The sequence below is a fragment of the Martes martes genome (assembly GCF_963455335.1).
Source record: "Martes martes genome assembly, chromosome: 4".
NCBI classification, from domain to species: Eukaryota; Metazoa; Chordata; class Mammalia; order Carnivora; family Mustelidae; genus Martes; species Martes martes.
The window spans coordinates 139,763,707-139,785,531 of record NC_137891.1 but is presented as its reverse complement, the minus strand read 5'-3'; the positions used below and the strand labels follow the sequence as shown (position 1 = coordinate 139,785,531).

At 42.2% G+C, this 21,825-nt stretch overlaps 1 protein-coding gene across 1 annotated transcript in view; it reads left to right on the top strand.

The window, feature by feature from the left end:
- The window catches only part of ROR1 (receptor tyrosine kinase like orphan receptor 1), a gene marked incomplete at both ends in the record, with an annotated part of 410,916 nt that overhangs the window by 231,187 nt on the left and 157,904 nt on the right, over positions 1-21,825 (top strand). The window contains one exon of the mRNA XM_080800722.1: positions 1,838-1,909. Coding sequence (XP_080656848.1) covers positions 1,838-1,909 — 72 coding nt within the window. The remainder of the gene's footprint in view (positions 1-1,837; positions 1,910-21,825) is intronic.

The following is a 21,825-nucleotide window of genomic DNA, read 5'->3' as shown; positions in this document are numbered from 1 at the left end:
TAATATATTAAATTAATTAGTAAATTAATAACGATTAATTTTTTTCTTTTTTCTTTCATATTTTGGAATCTTATATGCTTTCAGGTTCCTGCCATACTGCCCATCTGGCTTCAGGTCCCCTTAAGAGAAGCTCTGCTATTTTTAGCTCAGGACATAGGAAGGGACTGGGGCCATTTGGGTTGGGGTTCTTCTACTTTCTTTCCCAGGTGCCACTTAGACAGGGAAAGAGGCAAACCCTAGGAGTTCTGCACAAACCAAACAACTCCTTTGTCTCTGTTGTGTGTGACAGGTTGATCAGAGACGCAGTAGACAAACTAAAAGTGGGCCTTTGCAAGGTTTCAGTGGGTAAACATCCTGTTCTTGGCAAAGCTCACTGACTATGGTGTGTGGCGTCTATGGCCAAGTGGCAGCCAAGCCCCATCAGTAAATAAGGAAATGGTAGAAAGTGTGCTTATCTAGGTAAAAAGGTGAAGCCAGAGAGAGAGGCAAGATGAAAAACAAATCAGGTTTTACAGAGTTGAGTACCAGGTAACATGAGCTATGAGGAGGTGTGTGGGCAGTAACAGACCTGGATCTGAATCCCAGTTCTTCCACTCACTAAAAAGTTCACCTTGCATTTCAGAACCATTTTTAGTGGCTGCCTAGAGCACTCTGACAAAAAGACCCTGAGGCAAGTCCCAGGTTTAATAGGCAAAAAGAGCCATAATTGATTAATGAGGTCTGCACTCGAATGAAGGAAAGGGAATTGACAGCATGGGTGCCATCTCTCTCTCTCTCTCTCTTTTTAAAGAGATTTTATTTATTTATTTTGAGAGAGAGAGAGAGTGTGCACAAGCTGGGTGAGGAAGAGAGGGAGAGGGAGAGGGATAACAAGACTCCCCTCTGAGCGAGGAGCCCAACATGGGGCTGGCTCCCAGGACCTGGAGATCATGACATGAACCAAAGTCAGACACTTAACTGACTGAGCTGCCCCGGTACCCCTGGGTGCCATGTATCCAATGTCATAGGCTCTGACATATCTCTGAGATATTGCTCAGTACTAAAGTTCTGTAATACTGTGTGTGTGTGTGTGTGTGTGTGTGTGTGTGTGTGTGTGTGTGTAGCCTGAGGGAAGGTTAGTGAAACCTTATTAAAATGTGCTAGTAGGATGGTGTTGTGACTTAACATTTCAAAAACAACAACAAAAACATAATTTGTATATTACAGTCTATTACTGAAGAATTTTTATATCTCCATGGTATATTGTACCCTGTAGATTGTTGATCTTCATGTTCGCTTTAATTAATGGTGGTTTTGAAAATTGCCTTTCAAGTTCAGTTGCCTCGGTTGACTCTCGTATTGAAATACTTAGGTTTCGTTTGTCTTGACTATAAGCTTCCACATAGAGACATAGATTTCTCTACTAATAGAAATCCCATCAATTCACAAATACAACAAATAAAATCAGCAAATGTAGCTCTCATTTTCCATGGAAAGACTATTGAATAGTCTAGGAGTAGTCTTCTAATGAGAAAAAGAAAAGTTGATGTTTGACAATGTTTGGTCATTTCTGCAGGCTTGATTTTTTTTGTTCATGAAATATTTGTATTTTAATTTTCAAGCCTGTGTTTCAAAGAAAACAAGCTTGCACGCTGGTCTACCGATTTTTTGCCTGGATAGCCTCCGTAAATCAGGAGCCTTCCCCGGGCATTCCTGCTTAATAAGCTCTGGGATTGCACTGGTCTCTCTCCCAAGTCAGGGCCTTCGGAAGTCTCCCATAATGCTTCTAACAGCCCATAAGTTACTTACGTATTTATGCTCACCATGTCTTTCTCCCCTCCCTTCTTTTTCTTTCCAGAAACAGAGTTGTCAGTCACTGCTGAGTTAGTGCCTACCTCATCGTGGAACATTTCAAGTGAACTCGACAAAGGTACACAATGGGGATGCATGGTGGGGGGAGGGGAGAGGAGGAGGCGTGAAACTCCATTTTTAATCCTGGCATGGCCTTCTTTGAAATCAACTGCTTCTTAGATCCTTAGAAAGTGGCGGGGGCCAAAATAAATCCCTTGCTTACTTTGTGATTATTTAACATTTAATTACTTGGAATTCTATTATTTCTGGGGAGGGTTTTTTTTCCCCCCCTCTTTCCTTTCCCTTCTTCCTCTAAAACGTTCCATATGGTAAAAACGCTTCAAGATGTGAAATAGGGTTGTTTCTGACCTTCCTGACACCGCATCTAGTGGATCTTATTTAGGGGATTTGATTCTGCCTGGGCCAGGATTGATCAGAGCTGTTTGCTGGGTGACCTTTTCCAGCGAGTATTTGATGTGCTTGCAGAGTTCAGGGCAGAGTGTTTGGAATGTTTGTAATTGCCTGTGCGTACAGATGGCGGCTTCCTGCGCGCACGTGGGGAACAGGTTCCTGCTGTGAAGTTGTTGTAGTATTAATTAAGCTCCGCCATATGCTAAGCACTGGCTACTCCATAGAGATCCTGTGTCCTGGAATGGTAAATCAGGACACAGTCAAAGCCCCTGCAGGCTGGCTCATCCCACCCTCCCAGGCTTGTTTCCCTTTCCTCCCCTTTACGTCTCTTTATGCATCTCCAGTGACATTTCTATTTCTTCTTATTTACCCTGTGCTTTTCTTTCCCTAGCTTTTGCCTAAGCTGTTCTTTCCAACTGAATCCCCCCTTTTTTTCTTTGCCACTAACCATTCTCTCCCTCCTGTGTGCCACAAATTACTTATTCTTCAAGACCAAGAACAAATACTCTATTAGCCACAGTCTTATCTAATCCCTCAGCAGGACATGACCTTTCCTTCTTTGGAACTTCCATAACCCTTTCCTCTGTTCTTCTCTTCACGTTTTCTGTGTTACATCACGGTGACTTATATACCTGTCTATCTCATTCTGAAGCTTGAAAGTTCCTTGTAAGTAGGATTTCTGTTTTGTCCTTGGTCTTTGTCTTTGTCTCCATCACCAAGTCTAGGACAGACTCTTGTTCATAGGAAATCCTCAATCAGTATTGTGCAATAATGAGTCACAACTGATCTCAGGACATATACATGGATGGGCACATCTGTATCTATATGTGCAAATACATTCAACAAACTTACTGAGTTTCTGCTTTAGTTCAGGTGTGATTCTAGGTTCTGGGATTATAGTGACAAAAACTCAAAAGTCGTTGTCCCATGTGTCAAACAACTTTTATAATCAGCTCTCTTGGTCAGCCTATGTGTTCCCTGGGAGTTGTATTTTCTCCCTGAAGCGAGAGAAGCTTATAAAACAGTAGGCAAGGTTATGTTGGTGGTTATACTTTGTTAGGCATTTTAGGGTGGCGGGATGATGTGAGATATCTTTTCACCTTAAATGAGAGGGCATTTAGAATAATTTTCTTTTGTCAATTTTATTTTGGACATTCTTTTTCTAATTTAGAATGAAAATAGGGACTGTATGTTATTCCTCTCCATGTCAGCACCAGGCACCATGCCTAGGAGGCAGCGGATTTTCAACAAATATGTATTAATTTTTTTTTTAATGTGAAAGAAGACATAAAGCCCACTAAATGTCCGCTCAGTGCCCACTCTGTGACAAGCACTTTGTTAGGTGCTTTCAAGAATGTGAACATAATTGGCAAGCTCCTTATGGCACCAGCAGTAAAAACGATATCATTGTACACTACATGTTTGATCAGGTTCCGGTTATGGCTATAAAAGGACATCAGTTACGTGCAGTCACGGGGCGAGGCTGCCAGGCTTTGAATTTCTACCAGACCAGCATGGTAATTAGCAGAGGGTGCCCTTCAAGAAAAAAGTAGTGTCGATAGCTATGAACCTACTTGCTAAAAAGCTGGACTGAGACAGGCCCCCAGCTTTTTGTTTGTTCAGTTTGGCCTTCCAGAGGGCATGGATGGCTTTCCAGAGATTCTTGGTGTTATATTTCTTTAGAAGAAAATTAGTATATGGCCTTTCATTCCCATTTAGAATGAGAAAGAAAGCTGATTAATTCTTTCATTCATTGATCAGATCTTTTTTGCTTCCTACTTTGGTCTGGGTACCGTCTGAAAAATTAGTATTGAAAGATGAATTAGACAAAGGTCTCCAACCTCCCTGAACACAGAGCCAGGTGGGAAAGACTGATATCTAAATGTATAATCAAAGCCTTCTGGTCATTTTGATAGATTAGGCTGTCAAGGGACATTCCCCCCTAATTACACAGAGATGCTGGTGGAAGGATACAATGAAAAAAATTCACTGACAGGCTGGTACCCAAAAAGGAGAAATCTCCAGGTGCCAGAAGAGAAAGCTCCATGGTAGATAGAGCAATGATCAGCAAGAAGGAATTAAATAAAAGGTTTTATAGGGTCACCTGCGTGGCTCAGTGGGTTAAAGCCTCTGCCTTCGGCTCAGGTCATGATCCCAGGGTCCTGGGATCGAGCCCCGCATTTGGCTGTCTGCTCAGCAGAGAGCCTGCTTCCCCCCACCTGCCTGTCTGCCTACTTGTGGTCTCTGTCTGTCAAATAAATAAATAAATAAAATCTTAAAAAATAAAAAAGTTTTATAAAAATATGGGAAATGTGTATGGTTCTCTGGGGCTAGAGTTTCAATATCCCATGGAGATGAGAACTGAGGCCATAAGAAACAAATTCATTGCTTAGGCTGTCAGTGAGGGATGACTGAACCGAGCAGGAAAGGCCAGTTCTACTGAGGATGTGGTGTGGAAGTCTATGAACCACCCTGGGTTGTTGGGGTCACCCAGGGGAAATACAAACCCCAACCTGTGTTACATGGGGCTTGGGGGCTGAAGTTCTTCTCATGTTGTACACAAGCTACAATCTGAGAAGCGAATGTAAAAACTTGGTCTGGAATTGATTAAACTCTGAGACCCTGACTGGGGACAACCTAAAACCAGCTCACAAAATGTCTCGACCTCCCAGTGCCTATGGCGCTCCCACCAAAAATGAAATTTTTAAAAAATCATAACCACTAAATAACAACAGCAGATTTCTACTGAGGTTAAGTGCACTTTTAAAAAGTATAGTACGTGTAAGAGAGGAATAAAAGAAGCCCACCGTTAGCAAGAGTCGGTAGACAAAACACAGAGGAGCTCAGGCCTTTGAAACTAAAGACAATAGACCGATCTGAGAAAGGATATATGTTTAAAATGTTTCATGGGAAGAATAAATAAATAAAATGTCTCATGGTGAAGAGGAAATGGAAACCATAGGGCAAGTACAGGACTATATGATAAAAAAAGAAGATTTTAAAAGAACCAAGTAGACATTCTAGAACTGAAAAATAGAGCTATTGAAATTAAAATCTCATCAAACGGGTCAAACAGTAGATGCATTCAGCTGAAGACAGAAATGATGAAATGAAGGTAGGTTTGAGATAACATGGTGGTTAAGAGAATAAACTCTGGGGCCCAGGTGACTAAGTTTGAATCCTGTAACTACTGCCTACATTCTGTGTGACTTTGGGCAAGCCACTCAACCGATCTGTGCTTTGGTCTCCTCTCTTGTAAGATGAGATAACAAAAGTAATTACCTCATCTGGTTGTTGGGAAAATTGACCTGGCTCGCAAATCTGATAAACTAATTGGAGAATAAGAAGTAACAGCTGTTTTTGGTTAATATGATTATTACTTTGGGGTTTATTGTAAAAAAAAAAAAAAGGCATAGGTACTTTGGCAGGCATGTAGGGAAAGCATATTTTCAAGATTTTAGATCCTGTTCAATCAGCCCGTGTCCGCAGCTTTTCCATTCTGGCCTTCCACACCTGTGTGTTCACCCACACCAGCACCACACTCAACTTGATAAACAAGGTTCTCCATGGTCTTACCCCCACACTGACTCCTCTCACCTCATCCTTTCCCCTGTACTTTATACTCCATATGTTTCAACAACCTGCATCTAATTCCCTAAATGTATCGCTCTGTTTCTAGTCTCTGTGCCTTTGTTCATGTAGTTTCTTCTGACTGGATTGCCTTTAACCTCATTCTCCTCCTGGCTAATTCCTTCTTTACTTAAGACCGCCTCAAGCATTCCCTTAGTGCTCCTAATGGGCACAGTGCTGAATAGGATAGGCAGCATTCCTGCTTTGCTGGACCTTGCATTCTGGGGAGAGAGAGAGAGACAGACAGACAATGAATGAGCTATCAGTCCCATTGACCATGCCATTAAGTGTGCCCCTAGACACTTCATATGTGGGGTACACATCACCCCATGTCTATCCTGATTAGGGTCCTTACCATGCTGTATTGAAATTATCTGTTTTGTGCCTGCCTGTTTTAAAGCCGGGGACTCTATTATCTATAAGCGTGCTCTTATTGCCCAACAGTGTCTGGCATGTAATAGGAAACATGGCGCCACATTGTTTGGGTTCCTATGCTGGTTCACAGCTGCTGCAAGTGAATACTTACTATGTGTGAGGCACTGGCTAAGCATGTTTCATGCATCATTCGAATTCATAGCACCTTGTATGGGAGAACAGACCTCCACTGAGGCTCATCAGGCTTGAAGGAGTTGACAGAAGGGCACCAGTAGGGAGTGGCAGTGCCAGGATCCCACCAAGGCCTCTAGGCCAAGTCTAGGGATCCACGTCTACCATGGCAGCTGATTACATGTGTGTTCCTAGACCCTCCTCCTAGGAGCGATGTTCCATCACAAGCAGGAGCAGTAGAATAAGCCCCCGCCTTTGGTGTTCTGTGATGCCTTTCTCTCCATCCAGCTGCTCCATTCCACCCACCAACCCAACCCTGGTTCCCCGGCCTCACTCAGGTCCTGTTTTTTCTGTTAAATGAGTCCAGTCAGTGGCATTAAACAGTTACCTGTTTATCCTTTCCAACAGGAAATGAAATTGAAAAGAGACAAGGCCACCCGGGAAGGGCCGGGAAGAGCCGTTGAAAGCTACTATTGATGGGGCATGGGGGTAATTTCTGAAACAAATGCTTCAGAATCAAGTACCTTCTAAAATAAATGGATCTACAGGGGCCCAACCTCAGCTTCCCCATGGGGGTTTGGGGATGGGGTGTGATGAGGGCCTCTTTCCCCTTCTTCCATTTTCAGTCACATGAGGTCTCAGAGGTTCTCTGTAGAAAGCCAAATGTTTCTTTTGGAGAAAGGACTGGAAATTGCACCCGTAGGTAGCAGAAAGGGAGGGAGCCTCCTACTTAAAAAAATACTGAGGCTTGCTTCCAACTTCAAATAATGCTCTGTGCTGACAGACTAGATTTGGGGGTATTTTTGTCCTGCCTTGCTTTTTTAAATGGAGACCTGGTTTTCTCTACTTGCTTAGAGCTTTACACGTAGTAGGGAAGTGTGTGGTGTGGTTCTTATGAGCACGAGCTCTGGAGTTACTATGACTCTGACCTTCCTTTTACTCACCTCTGGCGTGGGAGCATTTGAATCTATCACCTAAGACTTTTCCTGGCCAACAAACACATCTATGGGTCACACTTGAGTGTTGTGGCAAGGGCATCTGATTGCATGGTCATAACAGGCAGTTACATGCTGGCTTCAGTCCCTTAGCCTACCTCTTCCCTGAAAGCTTGACTGTTAAGAACTTTGACAGGGTCTCTGGTTCAGGAATGATTGCTTCCTCTTGTCCCCTTTTCTCTGTCACTGGATTTGTCCTTGGCACTTAAGGAGTCTATTTAAATGATATTGACTGGCCTGTAGCTTGGAGCTTAGTTCATACTTGGCCCACATGGGGTAGCTGGATCCTCTTCTTGTGCTCCTGGTTGTATAGATTTGCAGCAGCGGCAGTAGGGGAAGGAGCTACATAAGGAAGGACTGAAGAGCAGTCTTCCTGGGACTGGGGTTGTTGAGAGTTTATCTGTTCAGTGTCCCATCCAGCTGGTCAGAGGAATTCCTGGTGGAATTCCTGGGGTAGCCCTGTGATGTTTAAGACCGCCCCAACTCCATAGGTGTTGACCTTCCTCTGCCCTTCGAGGTCCTTCTAGCTGGACTTAGAATCAAATTTGCATGAGACAGAATAACAGGAGAAAATCAAATTTCATAGGCATATTTATGGGGAATCCACACCGACATGAGATTCCAAAAACAATGAAGCATTATGAAGCTCATCTAAGGAGAGAGGTAGGGCATGAGAATACAAAGGGGAGGAAGGCTCTTGTATAAGACCAAGAAAGGAGACAAGGTTGCCCTGTTATGCAGATAAGCTTCTTAGGTAAAGGGAGTTTCTGTTCGTCGCTCTCTTTCAGTTTCAGGCTCTCCTCTCCAATGTTGAGTTTAGGCAGCTGAGAAGCAGGGAAAGAGCTTTTCCTGTTTCTGCTGGGTTTTGATCACCTTTAACTCAAAATAACACTCATGCTAAAGTGGCCCATCCTGGGGCAGCTTGCCCTTGGCCCCTACAGCCTCAAGCAACATCTTCCTCATACTGGTAGTAGCATTTTCTTCCAAGGACAGATGCCATCTTGCCACTGTCAACAATAGAAGCTCTTGGAGCCTCGGTAGGTAGCCTCATGGAAAACGGGAGAAGTGACATCAACTCCACAGGGTCTCTGTAAGAGTTAAATAAAGTGTGAAGCCCCGGTCCAGTGTCCAGTACAGATGGGTACTTGTTTCTGGTAGTTCTTATGCTTCCCATTCTTCCTTATTCTCAAGGGGAGGGAAGTATGATTTGAGAAAGAGCACTTGACAGGGAATGTAGATTCTAGTCCTAACTCAACTCCACCACCAGGTCCATGATTTGTCAGTTAGGTTCTGGGCCTCAGTGTTCTCATCTGTAAACAGGGAGGTATCAGTCCTTGTTCTGGCTGCCTTCTTCATTATGAGGCTCCAGTGTTGAATGGTCTAGTGCAGTAGCCACTAGCCTCCTGTGGCTATGGAACACTTGCAACGTGGCCAGTCCAAAATGAGATGTAGCATAACTGTAAAACACTTCTGGATTTCAAAGTCCTGATATAATAAAAGAACTTAAAATAGCTCATTAATAATTTTCATATTGACTGCCTGCTGAAATGATCATTTTCATGTTTTGAATTAAGTGAAATATATCATAAAATTGATTTTACCCAATCCTTTTTAATGTCACTACTGGCCAATTTAAAATTACACATGATGCTTGCATGTCATTTCTGTTATATTTCTTTTCAAAGGTGCTGCTCTAATGGAACAACAGCTAGAATCTGAGGGAAATCTCCTAACCAATGTTTCCTCCTCAGACCATGAGGCGATGTTCTCATGCCCATTCTGGCTTTAAAATTCCAAGACCTACTTTGTATGAAAAGAAATTTTTCTAAAACTAATTCCATGTCTGTATATAATGCTTTAAAATATCTAAGTGTAAATTATAATCTGATCATTAGCTCTCACAAAAGGCAATATTTTGATTAATATGGTTTTTGTAGAGCAAAACTTCACAGGTTAGAAATCTGAAGCACAGTGAACACCTGGGTGACTCAGTTGGTTAAAAATCTGCCTCTTGGCTCAGGTCATGATCCCAGGGTCCTGGGATTGAGTCCCACATCAGGCTCCCTGCTCAGCGGGGGGGAGTCTGCTTCTCCCACTCTCTCTGCTCCTTCCTCCTGCTTACTCTCTCTCTCCTGCTCTCCCTCTCTCAAATAGATAAAATCTTTTAAAAAAGATAAAAAGAGATCTGAGGCACAAGGGGTTATAATTTAATAACGGTGACATAAAGGACAGCGGCAGAATCACAGAGCCACGCAGGAATGACAGCTTTGGGGCCATAGTTGCGCACATTCAGACAGGGTCCTGTGATCCAACATTGCCGCTCTTTCTCAAAGCCCGCCTTGCACCGGGGTCCCGGGCTGGCCCTGCACCACATACACTCACTTCCTTGAGGTTCCTCCAGCAAGCCAAGCTCTTTTCTTGTCCAGGGGCATTTGATTGGCCATTCTTTCTACCCAGAATCCTCTTTCCCTCTTCAGATATTGGCGCAGTTGTCAACCATGCAGATTAAGTTTTTCCTGACCATCCGAAGTTAGTCTCCACTGTTAGTTTTCTTTTCCTTTACAACAATTAAAAAAAAAAAAAATCTAGTCTCGGGGCACCTGGGTGGCTCAGTTGGTTGAGTGTCTGCCCTTGGCTCAGGTCAAGACCTCGGGGTCCTGGGATGGAGCCCCCAACTAGCTCCTTGCTCGGTGGGGAGCCTACTTCTCCCTCTCCCTCTGCTGCTCCCCCTGCTTGTGCTTTCTCTCTTGTCGAATAAATATTTAAAAAATCTCAATCCACTGAGCCACCCAGGCACCCCTAAAAAATCTTTAAAAAAAAAAAATCTACCCTCGTCCTGGAAGCAGTGAGAGTACTTTCTTGATAGGAAAGCAGGGGAGTTCTGCCAGCCCGGCTGTGTCTGCTTTAGCCTTTGCTAATTGACAAGTCCCCGGTTTGGCCTAGAACCCAGTCTGGAAGCATGTGACATGGACATCAGTTCCCCTTCAACCAAGCTGTGCTCTCTAGAACTCTTGTTAATCCTCTTTACTTGGTAAGTAAATGCATTTTAGGGAAGGAAACTCCAAGAGGAGGCCTATGGAATTCTGCCATAAAGTACAGGAAGATGCCCCTGGACGGTTCAATCTTGCCTCTTCAAAACCCGCTCAAAAGAGAGGGCCTTGTCAGTGGGCCCCACTATAGGAACAGAGGGCCAACCTCACCACTCAGTGGTCTTCCCAGCTCCAGCTTCTGACACCAGTCCCTCCCATCAGCCCTCCTGTCTCCTCCGCCATGGGCTGTTGTCAGTAGGGCATTCTGCTTAAAGGGATGAGGCCCTAGGGTGTTCCACAAAAGGCCAGCTTGGCTGTGTGAGGAGCACGGGGCTCCCCGCTCCCAGCAACCACCGCCCAGGCGAGACTGAGGAGCAATCAGACAAGTTTGGAAATGTTTATGCTCCTGTTTTTACCATTTAAAATCAGGATAGAGATTTATTTACCTCCTCTCTTGGGTCTCAGATTCCTTACTCCCTTGGAACCATTTTCAGTAGTTGCTGGCTAAGACCAGGCACCATCTTGGAGGCATAAATAATCAGGAGGCAGCAGAGAGTTTCTCGATTTGCTCAGGCCATCCTTTTCCATTCCTGCATGTCTTTTAGTTTGGATTTAAACCTCCCTTCTGAGGGAGCCTTCTGTTCACCCACTTTGGAAATGGCTTTGGAGTTTGGCCTCAAGGTGCTTCTAGAACTTTGTGGTCTGAGGTCCTGCTCCTAGAGATCATAGGTCTTTCTGGTCCTGGGCCTGTGGCTTTGGTCAAGCTTTGCTCAAGTTTTGCTCAAAGACTCCCGGGGACTTTTGGGCTTAGAGGTCTTTTGGCTAAGGACAGGAGAAGAGAGATCCTACAAAGTGCTTTGCCATCCGGCTCCTGCCTCAGCTCCCACTGATCTGGCCTTTCTTTTACCGCTTGCTGTGCTCTAGAACCAAACTGCTCATTGTCTCCCACCTTATTCCAGGCCTCTGTGTAAACTTGGGTGTATGCTATGATGTGAGTACCCTTCTCAACCTTTTGTTATCCTTACAGACCCAGTTCAGACCTCACCTCTTCCAAGAACACTTTCCTGATGCCATAGGTAACCATCCCTTACTCTATGGGGTTGAGCCTCCCCACATTCCTGGGGGATACTTATTTTCATGTATGTTTTTCCTCTCCTTCCCCTACCTCTTCCCCATGCAAGACATATTCATGAAGCATCTTCTTCATGTTAAGCGAACCCCTCCTGGGTCTTCCATTCTAGCAGGAAGGCCAAAGAGGAGGAGCATTGTGAAAAGTGAGAGCGGCAGAACAGCTTGCCAGGATCAGGAATTATGTCTTGTTTATGTATCTGGGTAGCTCTGACTCTAATATAGGCGTTTAAATATATTTTAAAAATATATAAATATATTTATATATACTTATATATGTATATTTAAATATAAAAAATATATAAAAAATTAAACAAGTCAGCCCTGTGTTGGACTCCTTGCTGAGTGTGGAAACTGCTTAAGATTCTCTCTCCCTCTGCCCCACCCTTTGTAAGCACACATGCTCTATCAATAAATAAATAAATTATTTATTTATTTATTATTATTATTTTTTTAAATAAAATGCCTTAGATTCATTCCTGAGTGCCCATAGTGGACCAAGCCTCTACTCGGGGCTGAATATGCAGTAACAAACAAGACAGAAACAGTCTATAGTTTAGTGGAAGAGAGAGACTTTCAGCAATGAATTTCACATACACATATATACTAAAAATCATTTAATTTTAGCAGTGACAGGCGATTTAAAGGAGAGGTATGAAAACATACCTGTACGAAGACAGCCTGTTACCCCGCAGCAAAGAATTCTCACATCCTTCCTGGCTAGGCCCTACTAATTGCCACCTGAGGTAGGGTCAGCCCTTCATTTTCTTGGCCAGTCTCCTGGGAACTTCCATGCCTACAACTCCGTTTTTTTACCCTCCTGAGCTTGTAGGAGAAGTTAGTCTCCAAACAGGGCAAGTCCCTTACTGGGATATGGACCCACAACAGGAGGAAGGCGGCAAGGCCTCCCGTGGGCAGTGAGCTCTGCAACCCATTACAGACATCATTATGAGGCAGTGGAGTGTGGGGAAACTGTTTTTAGACAAGGTTGGAAAATTTTGCATTCCTGTGCCAGGCAAGATTTCCTGTAGGGCCATGAGAAGCTCACTAATCATCTCTTTAGTTCCAAGTGATATTACTTCAGGGCAGTTCCTGTCAAGGCCCCATGCTTAAATATCTCTTTGCCTGGGTTTATTCCATCAAATGCTTCATTTGCTTTGAAAAAAACCTCCGAGACTCAGCCGGCCCAGCAGCTTAGGAAGTTCAACTCACCACATGCCTCCGAGGGCTCCTAGCTCCACCCCCGTTACTGCACTGAAGATGAACTTATTTTCTGACCTTTTTCTGCATATGATTCCATTTTACGTGGGCCCTAAGTCAGACTTGACCAACACCAGCCACTGGAATATGCTTGTGCCGCATTCAAGATGCCTTGTAAAAATGTTCTGTTGGTCGTTACCTATCTTCTGAACTCAGAAAGCTCTGTTTTCCCAGAGCTCTTGCCCAGATCTCTCATTTCAGTTCTTTTCTCCAACATTTATATTCACTCATGCGCTCAACAAATATTTATTGAGTGCCAACTGTGTCTAAAGATTCAGTGGTAAAAAACACAGAATTTCTCTCTTACAAACTTCACGTTATAGTATAGTTAGCAAATTTCTGTGTGGAAAGTACTATTACAACTATTACAGCCTGAATGCCTGTTTCATCCCAGGGGCTGTACTAGACACTTTAATCACAACATCATCCCATTTAATGTGCTATAAAAACCCTGTGAAATAGGTCCTATCGTGTCTACTTTATAGCTGGGAGAACAAGCTTATAGAGGCAAAGTGACTCAGCTAGTAAATGGCAGAGCCAGGATTCAAATCCAGATTTTTATGACTACAAAGTCAATACTCTCAGTGATTACCTAGTTCTAAAATAATAATCCATGTGTATAGGGAGGAAAGGAAGAACAGGGTTGTAAGCTTTTTAGCATATCTTTTTTAGACTATCTTTTCTGGAAGAGAATATTCTTAATCACCCTTAAGTGATTTTTAAAAATTTGCATTTTCCCACCAATTTTTCCATTTTCTTCAATAAATATCCTATATTCTTATAGTCAGGTAAAATAAAAATACATTAAGGAAATAAGAAAACTCATGCATACCCACAAAGGATTGAAAACAGGTACTCAAACAATTTCATGGACACACATGTTCCTAGAAGCACGTTGTATGATAGCCAGGAGGCAGAAACAGCCCAAATGTCCTTTAGAATTGGTAGACACGTTGTGATATGTGCATGTACATACAATGGAATGTTATTCAGCCATAAAAAGGAACATGCTGCAATGTGGATAAACCTCAAAAATGTTCTACTGAGTAAAGGAAGCCGGATACAAAAAGTCCCATCTAAAAGATATTCATAATAGTTAAATGTACAGAGAGTAGAGTTTGCCAGGGACTGGTGTGAAGGGGAATAGGCAGCAACTACTTAATGGTTATGGGGTTTCCTTTTGGGGTGACAGAGTTGTTTTGGGGCTGGAGAGAAGTGGTGTTTGCATAATATTGTGAATGTCCCCAATGCCGCTGAATTATTTCTTCACTTGAAAGCAGCTCATTTCATGTTATGTGAATTTTACCTAAACGAAACAAAAATAAGAAAACTCCAAATCCATAAAATAGACACACCGAGAAGCTTCTCTGATGCTCTTCTTGGTACCACTAGTCCTCGGAGGGCTACACAGGTGGGTATGACCACTCCGTGCTGAAACTGTGTTTTAGTGCCACTGCCCCTAACCTGAGGCAGAGCCGTGGCCCACAAGGTCACTAACTGGTAAGGGGACCTTGGGCTGGTCACTAGCCCCCTCGGAACTTCAGGGCATTCACTTGTCATGGAGGAGTACTGGTGTCTGTGGAGAGCAGTGCCACATCCTGATGTGATAAGGGGATGCCCTCTGAGCTGTAGACTCAATCTGCATATGCTTTTCCAATCTTTGTCTTTACATCAACAACTGCTAGGTGATCAGAAATCTTCTCCAACTCCTGACCAGGCATGTGCATCCAAAGAACTAGGAAAACAGGTGGTGGAATCTTAGTAGTGTGTGTTTTTAGAGACCTTGACTTTTTGTTGCTGTTGATATTGTTGTTTTTTTATTTCTGGATGTTTTGGTCTTGTTTCTTTACTTTATAATAAAGTTTGTTCGGGTAGATGGGAATGTTTGGGCCAGGGAGCTGGGAGAAGGAAGACAGGAGTTCCAAGGAAGCCTTCCTGCTGGTGATGGGCATCTCTGTGCTAACGATTCCCAGTGGCAATCAGGCCGGTCATGAAAATCTCATCAAACTTTGGGCGGGGATCCCAGGTAAATTCTGGGCAGACCTTGAGGTGCTGGCCTTGAAGTGAGTGCCATTTAGTGCTGATGACACAGGGGTCCTGTATGGAGTCAGGGTCACCTGCTGTCGCCCATCCCTCCCATACTGCACAAACCCGCTACTTACCTTGCTAAAAGAGAGATTTGGGAAAGGCTTGGGAAACTCTTAAAAGACCACTTAAGAATCCAGCTAAACAGCTTTGGCTCCTTTTCCCCAGGGTCAGTTGAAGTGGCCTCATCAACTCTCATTTCAGGAAAACTAAAGTCTCCAGGAGACTTCTGTCAGGAAGTTGGGTTCAGCAGCTCAGATCTTTAGAGCTGCAGTGGGCCTGGAGGGTCTTCTGTAACTTTTATTGATATTTTCCTCAAAACATTTTCTTCTTTAAAAAAAAATCTAGATTTGGGGGCCATGGGTGGCTGAGTTGGTTAAGCATCCAACTCTTGATTTCGACTCAGGTTGTGATTCTGGGTCGTGAGATGGAGCCTGTGTTGGGCATGGAACCTGCTTGGGATTCTCTCTCTCCCTCTGCCCCTCCCTGCCCCCCCACTACACCCCCCCTTCACTCCGGGGTAATGCTCACCTCATACTCTATCTAAAAAATAAAAATTTAAAAAAAAAATCTAGATTTAAGGGGCGCCTGGGTGGCTCAGTGGGTTAAAGCCTCTGCCTTTGGCTCAGGTCATGATCCCAGGGTCCTGGGATCAAGGCCCGCATCGGGCTCTCTGCTCAGTAGGGAGCCTGCTTCCCTTCCTCTCTCTCTCTGCCTGCCTCTCTGCCTACTTGTGATCTCTGTCAAATAAATAAATAAAATCTTAAAAAAAAATTAAATTTAAAAGTACTTTTAGAAGCTCAGTGTATTTGTTGTAGAAAACCTAGAAAAAGCAATGAAACCAAAATTATATAGTCCCTGCTAACATGTATTCTTTCCATCTTTTCTTATGCACAGGTATTTATATTTATATTTACCAAAATGGAGCCATATCGGGATGTTCTCTGTTGTTCAGCGGCATTTGTCTTTTTGCAACATCACCAGCCTCTTTCTGTGTCATTAAATATTTTTAATGATATCATTTTTATTGGCCTTATTAAATATGTTCCATTATAGGGGCATTTCTTAATTTATTTAACCTATCCCCTGTAGTTGAAAAAGTTAGAATTATTCCAGGTTTTGTTGTTATAAATAATGCTGTGATGAAAATTGCTTTAAAGGGCCCAGAACAGGCAGTACCTGGCTTCATGGTGTTATCATAAACCTATCTGCGTATTTACAGTCCCTAGCAATAGGGCAGGAGAGTGCAACATTCTGCTTCCTTTCACCAACAATAGATATTGTCATTTTCTTAGGCATTTTCTGTTTTGTTTATTTTTTTAATTTTTTTATTTTTTAATAAACATATAATGTATTATTAGCCCCAGGGGTACAGGTCTGTGAATTGCCAGGTTTACACACTTCACAGCACTCACCATAGCATATACCCTCCCCAATGTCCGTAACCCCACCCCCCTCTCCCAACCCCACCCCCCAGCAACCCTCAGTTTGTTTTGTGAGATTAAGAGTCTCTTATGGCTTGTCTCCCATATGGTTTGCTTTATTTATTTATTAAAGATTTTTACTTATTTATTTGAGAGAGAGAGAGAGCACAAACATGGGCGGGGGGCGGGGCAGACCCTGGGATCATGATCTGGACGGAAGTCAGATGTTTAAACAACAGAGCCACGCAGGTGCTTCAATCATTGTCCGTTTTAAAGGCAACAACAAGGCAGAGGATCATGGGGGAGGAGAGAAAAAAAGGAAACAGGATGAAACCAGAGAGGGAGACAAACCATAAGAGACTTTTAACCTCAGGACTAACAGACTGAGGGTTGCTGGAGTGAAGAGGGCATGGAAAGGATGGGGTGGCTGGGTGATGGACACTGGGGAGGTATGCGCTATGGTGAGTGCTGTGAATTGTGTAAGACTGATGATTCACAGACCCGTACCCCTGAAGCAAATACATTATATGTTAATTTAAAAAATATAAAACTAAAAACAACAATGGGATGCTATTGTTGTTTTAGCTTCCATGTCTTTGATAACTAAGACTGAATTTTATTGCCCTTAACAGCCATTATTTTTTCTCTGATGAATATTTCTTCTTTCCTTCCTCTATTCTACTATAACTGGTATATTTATATTTTCTTACTGCTTTGAAATCTGCATTTTAAAAATCAGTTTAACTTCCAACTTTATGATGTATGTTTTTATAACATAACAAACTTTTATTTTTATGAAATCAAATGAGTCAATCTTTTTTTAAATGATTTTTTACTTTGGTTTTATGCTTAGAAAAGGATTCCCTTCACCAAGATGATGGAAGCCCTTTTAGTTTCTTGAAAATATTATAAGTAAACACTTCCTTTCCAAAGTCTGGGTCAAGTTGAGCAATATTTCTAGCCCTAGAGAAGGCAAGAAATTAATCTACTGCCAGAGTCAACTGTTTCTCCACAACCTAGACTCAGAGTTAACTCCAAGCTGAATGACCCTTAGAGATTATATAATCCAACCGTCCAGCTGATACGTGACTCTCTTCTTCCAAAAGTCTCATAAGTCCTCTGTATTAATCTTCTACATTAATGCTTTCTTTCTGATTAGAAAGCTTCTACATTAATACTTTCTTTAGCAACATCATACGAGGCTAACCTATTCTTCTCTTTGAGAAGTCTTAATGTTTGGATGGTCTTTCTCATGCTAAGCCAACTGGTCTTCATTCTCCCTCTCTCTGCCATGTCTACTACTCCTTCTTGGAAAGTCTTTTCTTTGGACTTTGCAGTCGTATTGGCCTGGGTTTCTCTTCTAGCACTCAGGAACTATTATACTGTTGAGTAAATTACTTAACCTGCTTGGGCCCTGGTTTTATCATTTATAAGATGGGGATTCAGAAATTCCCATTTTTATACATCCTAACTCTGAGACAGACAGAGATAAATGAGAGATTAAAAGAACATGAGCTCTGCCTTGCTTAGCAGCTGTGTGTGGTCGTTTCAAACTTGACTATGACTTAAGGTTTTTTGGTTTTGGTCTGTTAGTTCAAAGATTCCAAGGTGTGTATGCAGTATTTGAAGCAGTGACTTATAGCCTTATTTGTGATTAGCAAAGAAAGCCAAACTACATCTAGATAAATTTGTAAACAGATTGAAAGGAAGCAAGAGTCAAAATCAGTGTCATAATATATTATTCCCTACAATCTCTTATGAAACTTGTTACACAGATGTATTCCCATTTGTTCCAGTGTTGCTTTGAACTTTAGAACAAAATGACAAATGACCCTGTAGGGTCTTTTCTGTTCTTAGGTGGAGGACCTGGTGTGTGGACACCTAGACCTCAGGAGTTTACTCTGAGGATTTGGGGAGTTCATGTATGACTGTGGTAGTGTGTTAGCATTATGATATTATTGCCCATGTAATCCCTTGCTTTGATTGAGCAGTTGCCATTCATTTCATTATTTCTCCTCCTAATTTGTTTTCCATGTTCCTGCCCCATAAAAGGTGGCTGGGGGGACCTGGACCATATAGGATGCAGCAGGACCATCTCTGCCTTTGTTTTGCACTTTTCCCCCCCACAACCAAAATTCTCAGCTTCTGGGTAGCATCATCTTATTGTTGACTTACGATGAACTTCTAGTTAACTAAACCTCCTGTGAGTTTCTCACAATTTTAGCCATATACCTGTATCTCTCTTTTCTCATATTTGTGTAATCAATATCTTATGTCCCACTACTCACTATACATTATTCCTATTATATTTCAACATGTTTCATTTATCATGAAAATAATATGATGCTGTCATTTAACGTACTTATGATCTCCTGACATCGTGTCCACATTAATTTGGTCCTCGTCTAAGACATTGATGTGACTGTTGGCTGGAAAGCATGTAGATACAATTTCTGTCCTGATAATACCTTGTCTTGTTGCCAGTATGGAGAACTGCCTTTCATTCGCATGTATATAGTTCAGGTAATATTTTTGAGAGTCCACAGGCCTATGTGTTAGCATCTTTCTGTTTCTGTGAACTCTTTCAATTTAGTATTTGTCATTTGTCCCTATTTTGTCATTTGACAAGCATTTGTTGAGCTCTGTATTAGGCACTGTCATAGGTGCTGGGGACAGAAACAAATAATCTGGGTCTGTCTTCGAGCTGTTCACAGCCTAATGGGAAAACAGACTAAGAGAAGTAGGTGAACAAATAGAAGGAGTGGGGGAGTTGTGGATAAGGCTTTATGGAGGTGATGACATTAGAGCTGGGTATTATAGATACACAGGAATTTGCAAAGCAGGAAACAGATCAAGGACCCATCTGACCATGCTGCAAATTCCATCTCCTTAGACCACAAGAATGCCAAAATTGCATGCTCATTTTCTCTTATAGTTCCTGCTGTTCTTCTGCAAACAATATTTCTTTGTTCAGAATTAGATTTCTATTATTGGCATTCTAAGAGAGGTGATTGCCATCCAGGAATGTTAAGAATAGAGAATACGCTACCATCTTTCAGCTTGTGGACATTTCTAAAAAATAAATTGATCGTTGAATATCCTGTATCACTCTTATGTCTTACCTCAGTACTAGTTTTGTGATAAGCAATAATCACAATAATATAATAATAATCCTGAATATTTATAGAGTACTTTCCATTTGCCAGACACCATAAATGGTGCTTTATATAGATTCTCTCTTTCTGTCATTAACAAAGAAGAGGTTTGAGCTAAGAGAGTTTGAGTAACTAGCCCAACATCACACAACAAATAAAGCAGCAAAACTGTGATTTTGAACATTGGTCTCTCTGTCTCCAAAACCTGGCCATTTATTTTCTTCATTCTGGCCAGTTGATCAGTATACCCACTCATTCTCCTCTCCAGTCTCTACACATTGATATTCCTCAGTAGTTGCCCTTTGTATTAGACTACTAAGATTGCTGTAACAAATACCGCACACGCATGGCTAAAACAGCAAATTTGCTTCCTCACAGTTCTGGAGGCTGGAAAGTTCAAGATCAAGGTCTGGCAGGGAACTGTTGTTGGTGAGGATTCTCTTCCTGGCTTGCAGGTGGCTGCCTTCTCATTGTGTCATCACATAGTGAGGGGGGTTGGGGGAGAGGGAAAAGGAGAGAGAGATCTTCCTCTTATAAGGCCACCAATCCTATCAGATGAAGGCCTCACCCTTATGATCCCTTTAATTATGTTCTGAAAACTCTATCTCCAAATACAGCCACATTGGGAGTTTGGGCTTCGCCACTAAATTTTGGGGAGACACATTTCAGTCTATAACACCCTTCTTAAAATATTTCATACTTTTTCATTTCTCCACACTTTGTCTAAGCTGTTCCCCCAGCATAAGCTTCCTTCCTTTCAAAATCCTTCCAGCTCTTGAATACCCAACTCAAATGTCACTTCCCATGAAGCCTTCTCCAGTTTCCAATCATATTTAGTTGCCCCTTCTTATCCATAATAATACTTTGTATTTTGATTTAGCTGCTATTACACCCAGACTGCATTTTAGGCTCCTTGAAAGCAGACACCCTGCCTAACGTGCTCCCAACTGATCTAGACCTCATTCTGTTGGTACTCTGTAAAGGTATGTCTTGAGTGATTCATTAGTTCTAAGGAATGGTGGAGGGAATTGGGTGGGTTTAGAAAAGAAGCTCTGTTGAAAGTGATACCTTACAGAGAGAAAAAATAGTTCCGTGTTTCCTGAGAGGTTTAAATTGAGAATGCCAATTAAGTTTCAAAGAAGCAGGTTTCATTCCAATGTAGGCAAAACCTTTTTAATTAAAAAGGCGGGTGAGTAACACTCATTGATGACCAAGAGCTAAACTGTTGCTCTACACACATTTTTTCTACTCCCACCTGTTCTTATAAAATAGTTCCATCTGTTACAGATGAGAAAATTGAAGTTCCAAAAGGCTAAAGACCTACTGTGAATTCATGTGGCTCATTGATCTCCTCTGCCCATACCTTCATGAAGAAGCACTCTTCCTCTCCCTAAAGGTATTGAAGCAGGGTTCATGATCATTTTCCAGGAATCCTAGATCAGGCATACTCTGAGGGTCTTGGTATAGTTAATATTTCTGTTTTCTTCTATCTCTCAAATCCTGTGACTCAGAAATTCTCATTCCCTGACATTGGTTTAATGGGAATTGACCTATAAAACCTGTCTTCTGCCTTTTTTTGGAAAGACATATTATAAAACTCTTATTAAGATTATTACAAATTATCATTACAGTATTAAATGTGTTATTGGTCCCATTAGTTTATATTTATGAAGCTGTTTGGAGAACACAGCTTTGGAAGTACTTACTACCAATAAAATTGACTTGATCCTAGCCAAGAGGAGCTGCATTTTCAAATAAGAACTCTTCTATCCGAGGAAAAAATAATATGCACAAGTTGTCACCTGACTCTGGAAGTCAGATGGATGAGGTACTTAGCCTTGCTATCCTGATTGCATTCCATACTGAAGGTGGGTCCCTGGAGACTAAGCCCTCCCAGGATCAGCTTCTGGGGCAGACAGCCAATGTTCTGAAGCAGCTGCCATTTTTCTTGGGTGATTCATGTGTGAAAGTGTCTCCTCTGTAAGAATCTGGGTCATCTTGTTCTTCTTCCCAGAGCCAGGCTCTTATCAGACCAGAAGCGTCTGCTCATACAACTGCATCCAAGTTGGAGAGTTTATGAATGATAATGATAGCTGCTCATTCCAAATGCATGACTCTTCTGGTCTATAACATCTTATATTTGGCTGGACTGCTTTTTGTATTCCACAGAATTGGGCCTTTGCATCCTGGAGCTGGTGTACATGTTGGTGTAACTTTAGAGGCTCTTTAAAAATGATCATTAACTCTCTCTTTTCCATTCAGATGGTTTATTTAACTCAGGATTTCTCATTCCTGTTGTGAAGTCATAGCCTTGAATTTGAACAAAACCTTT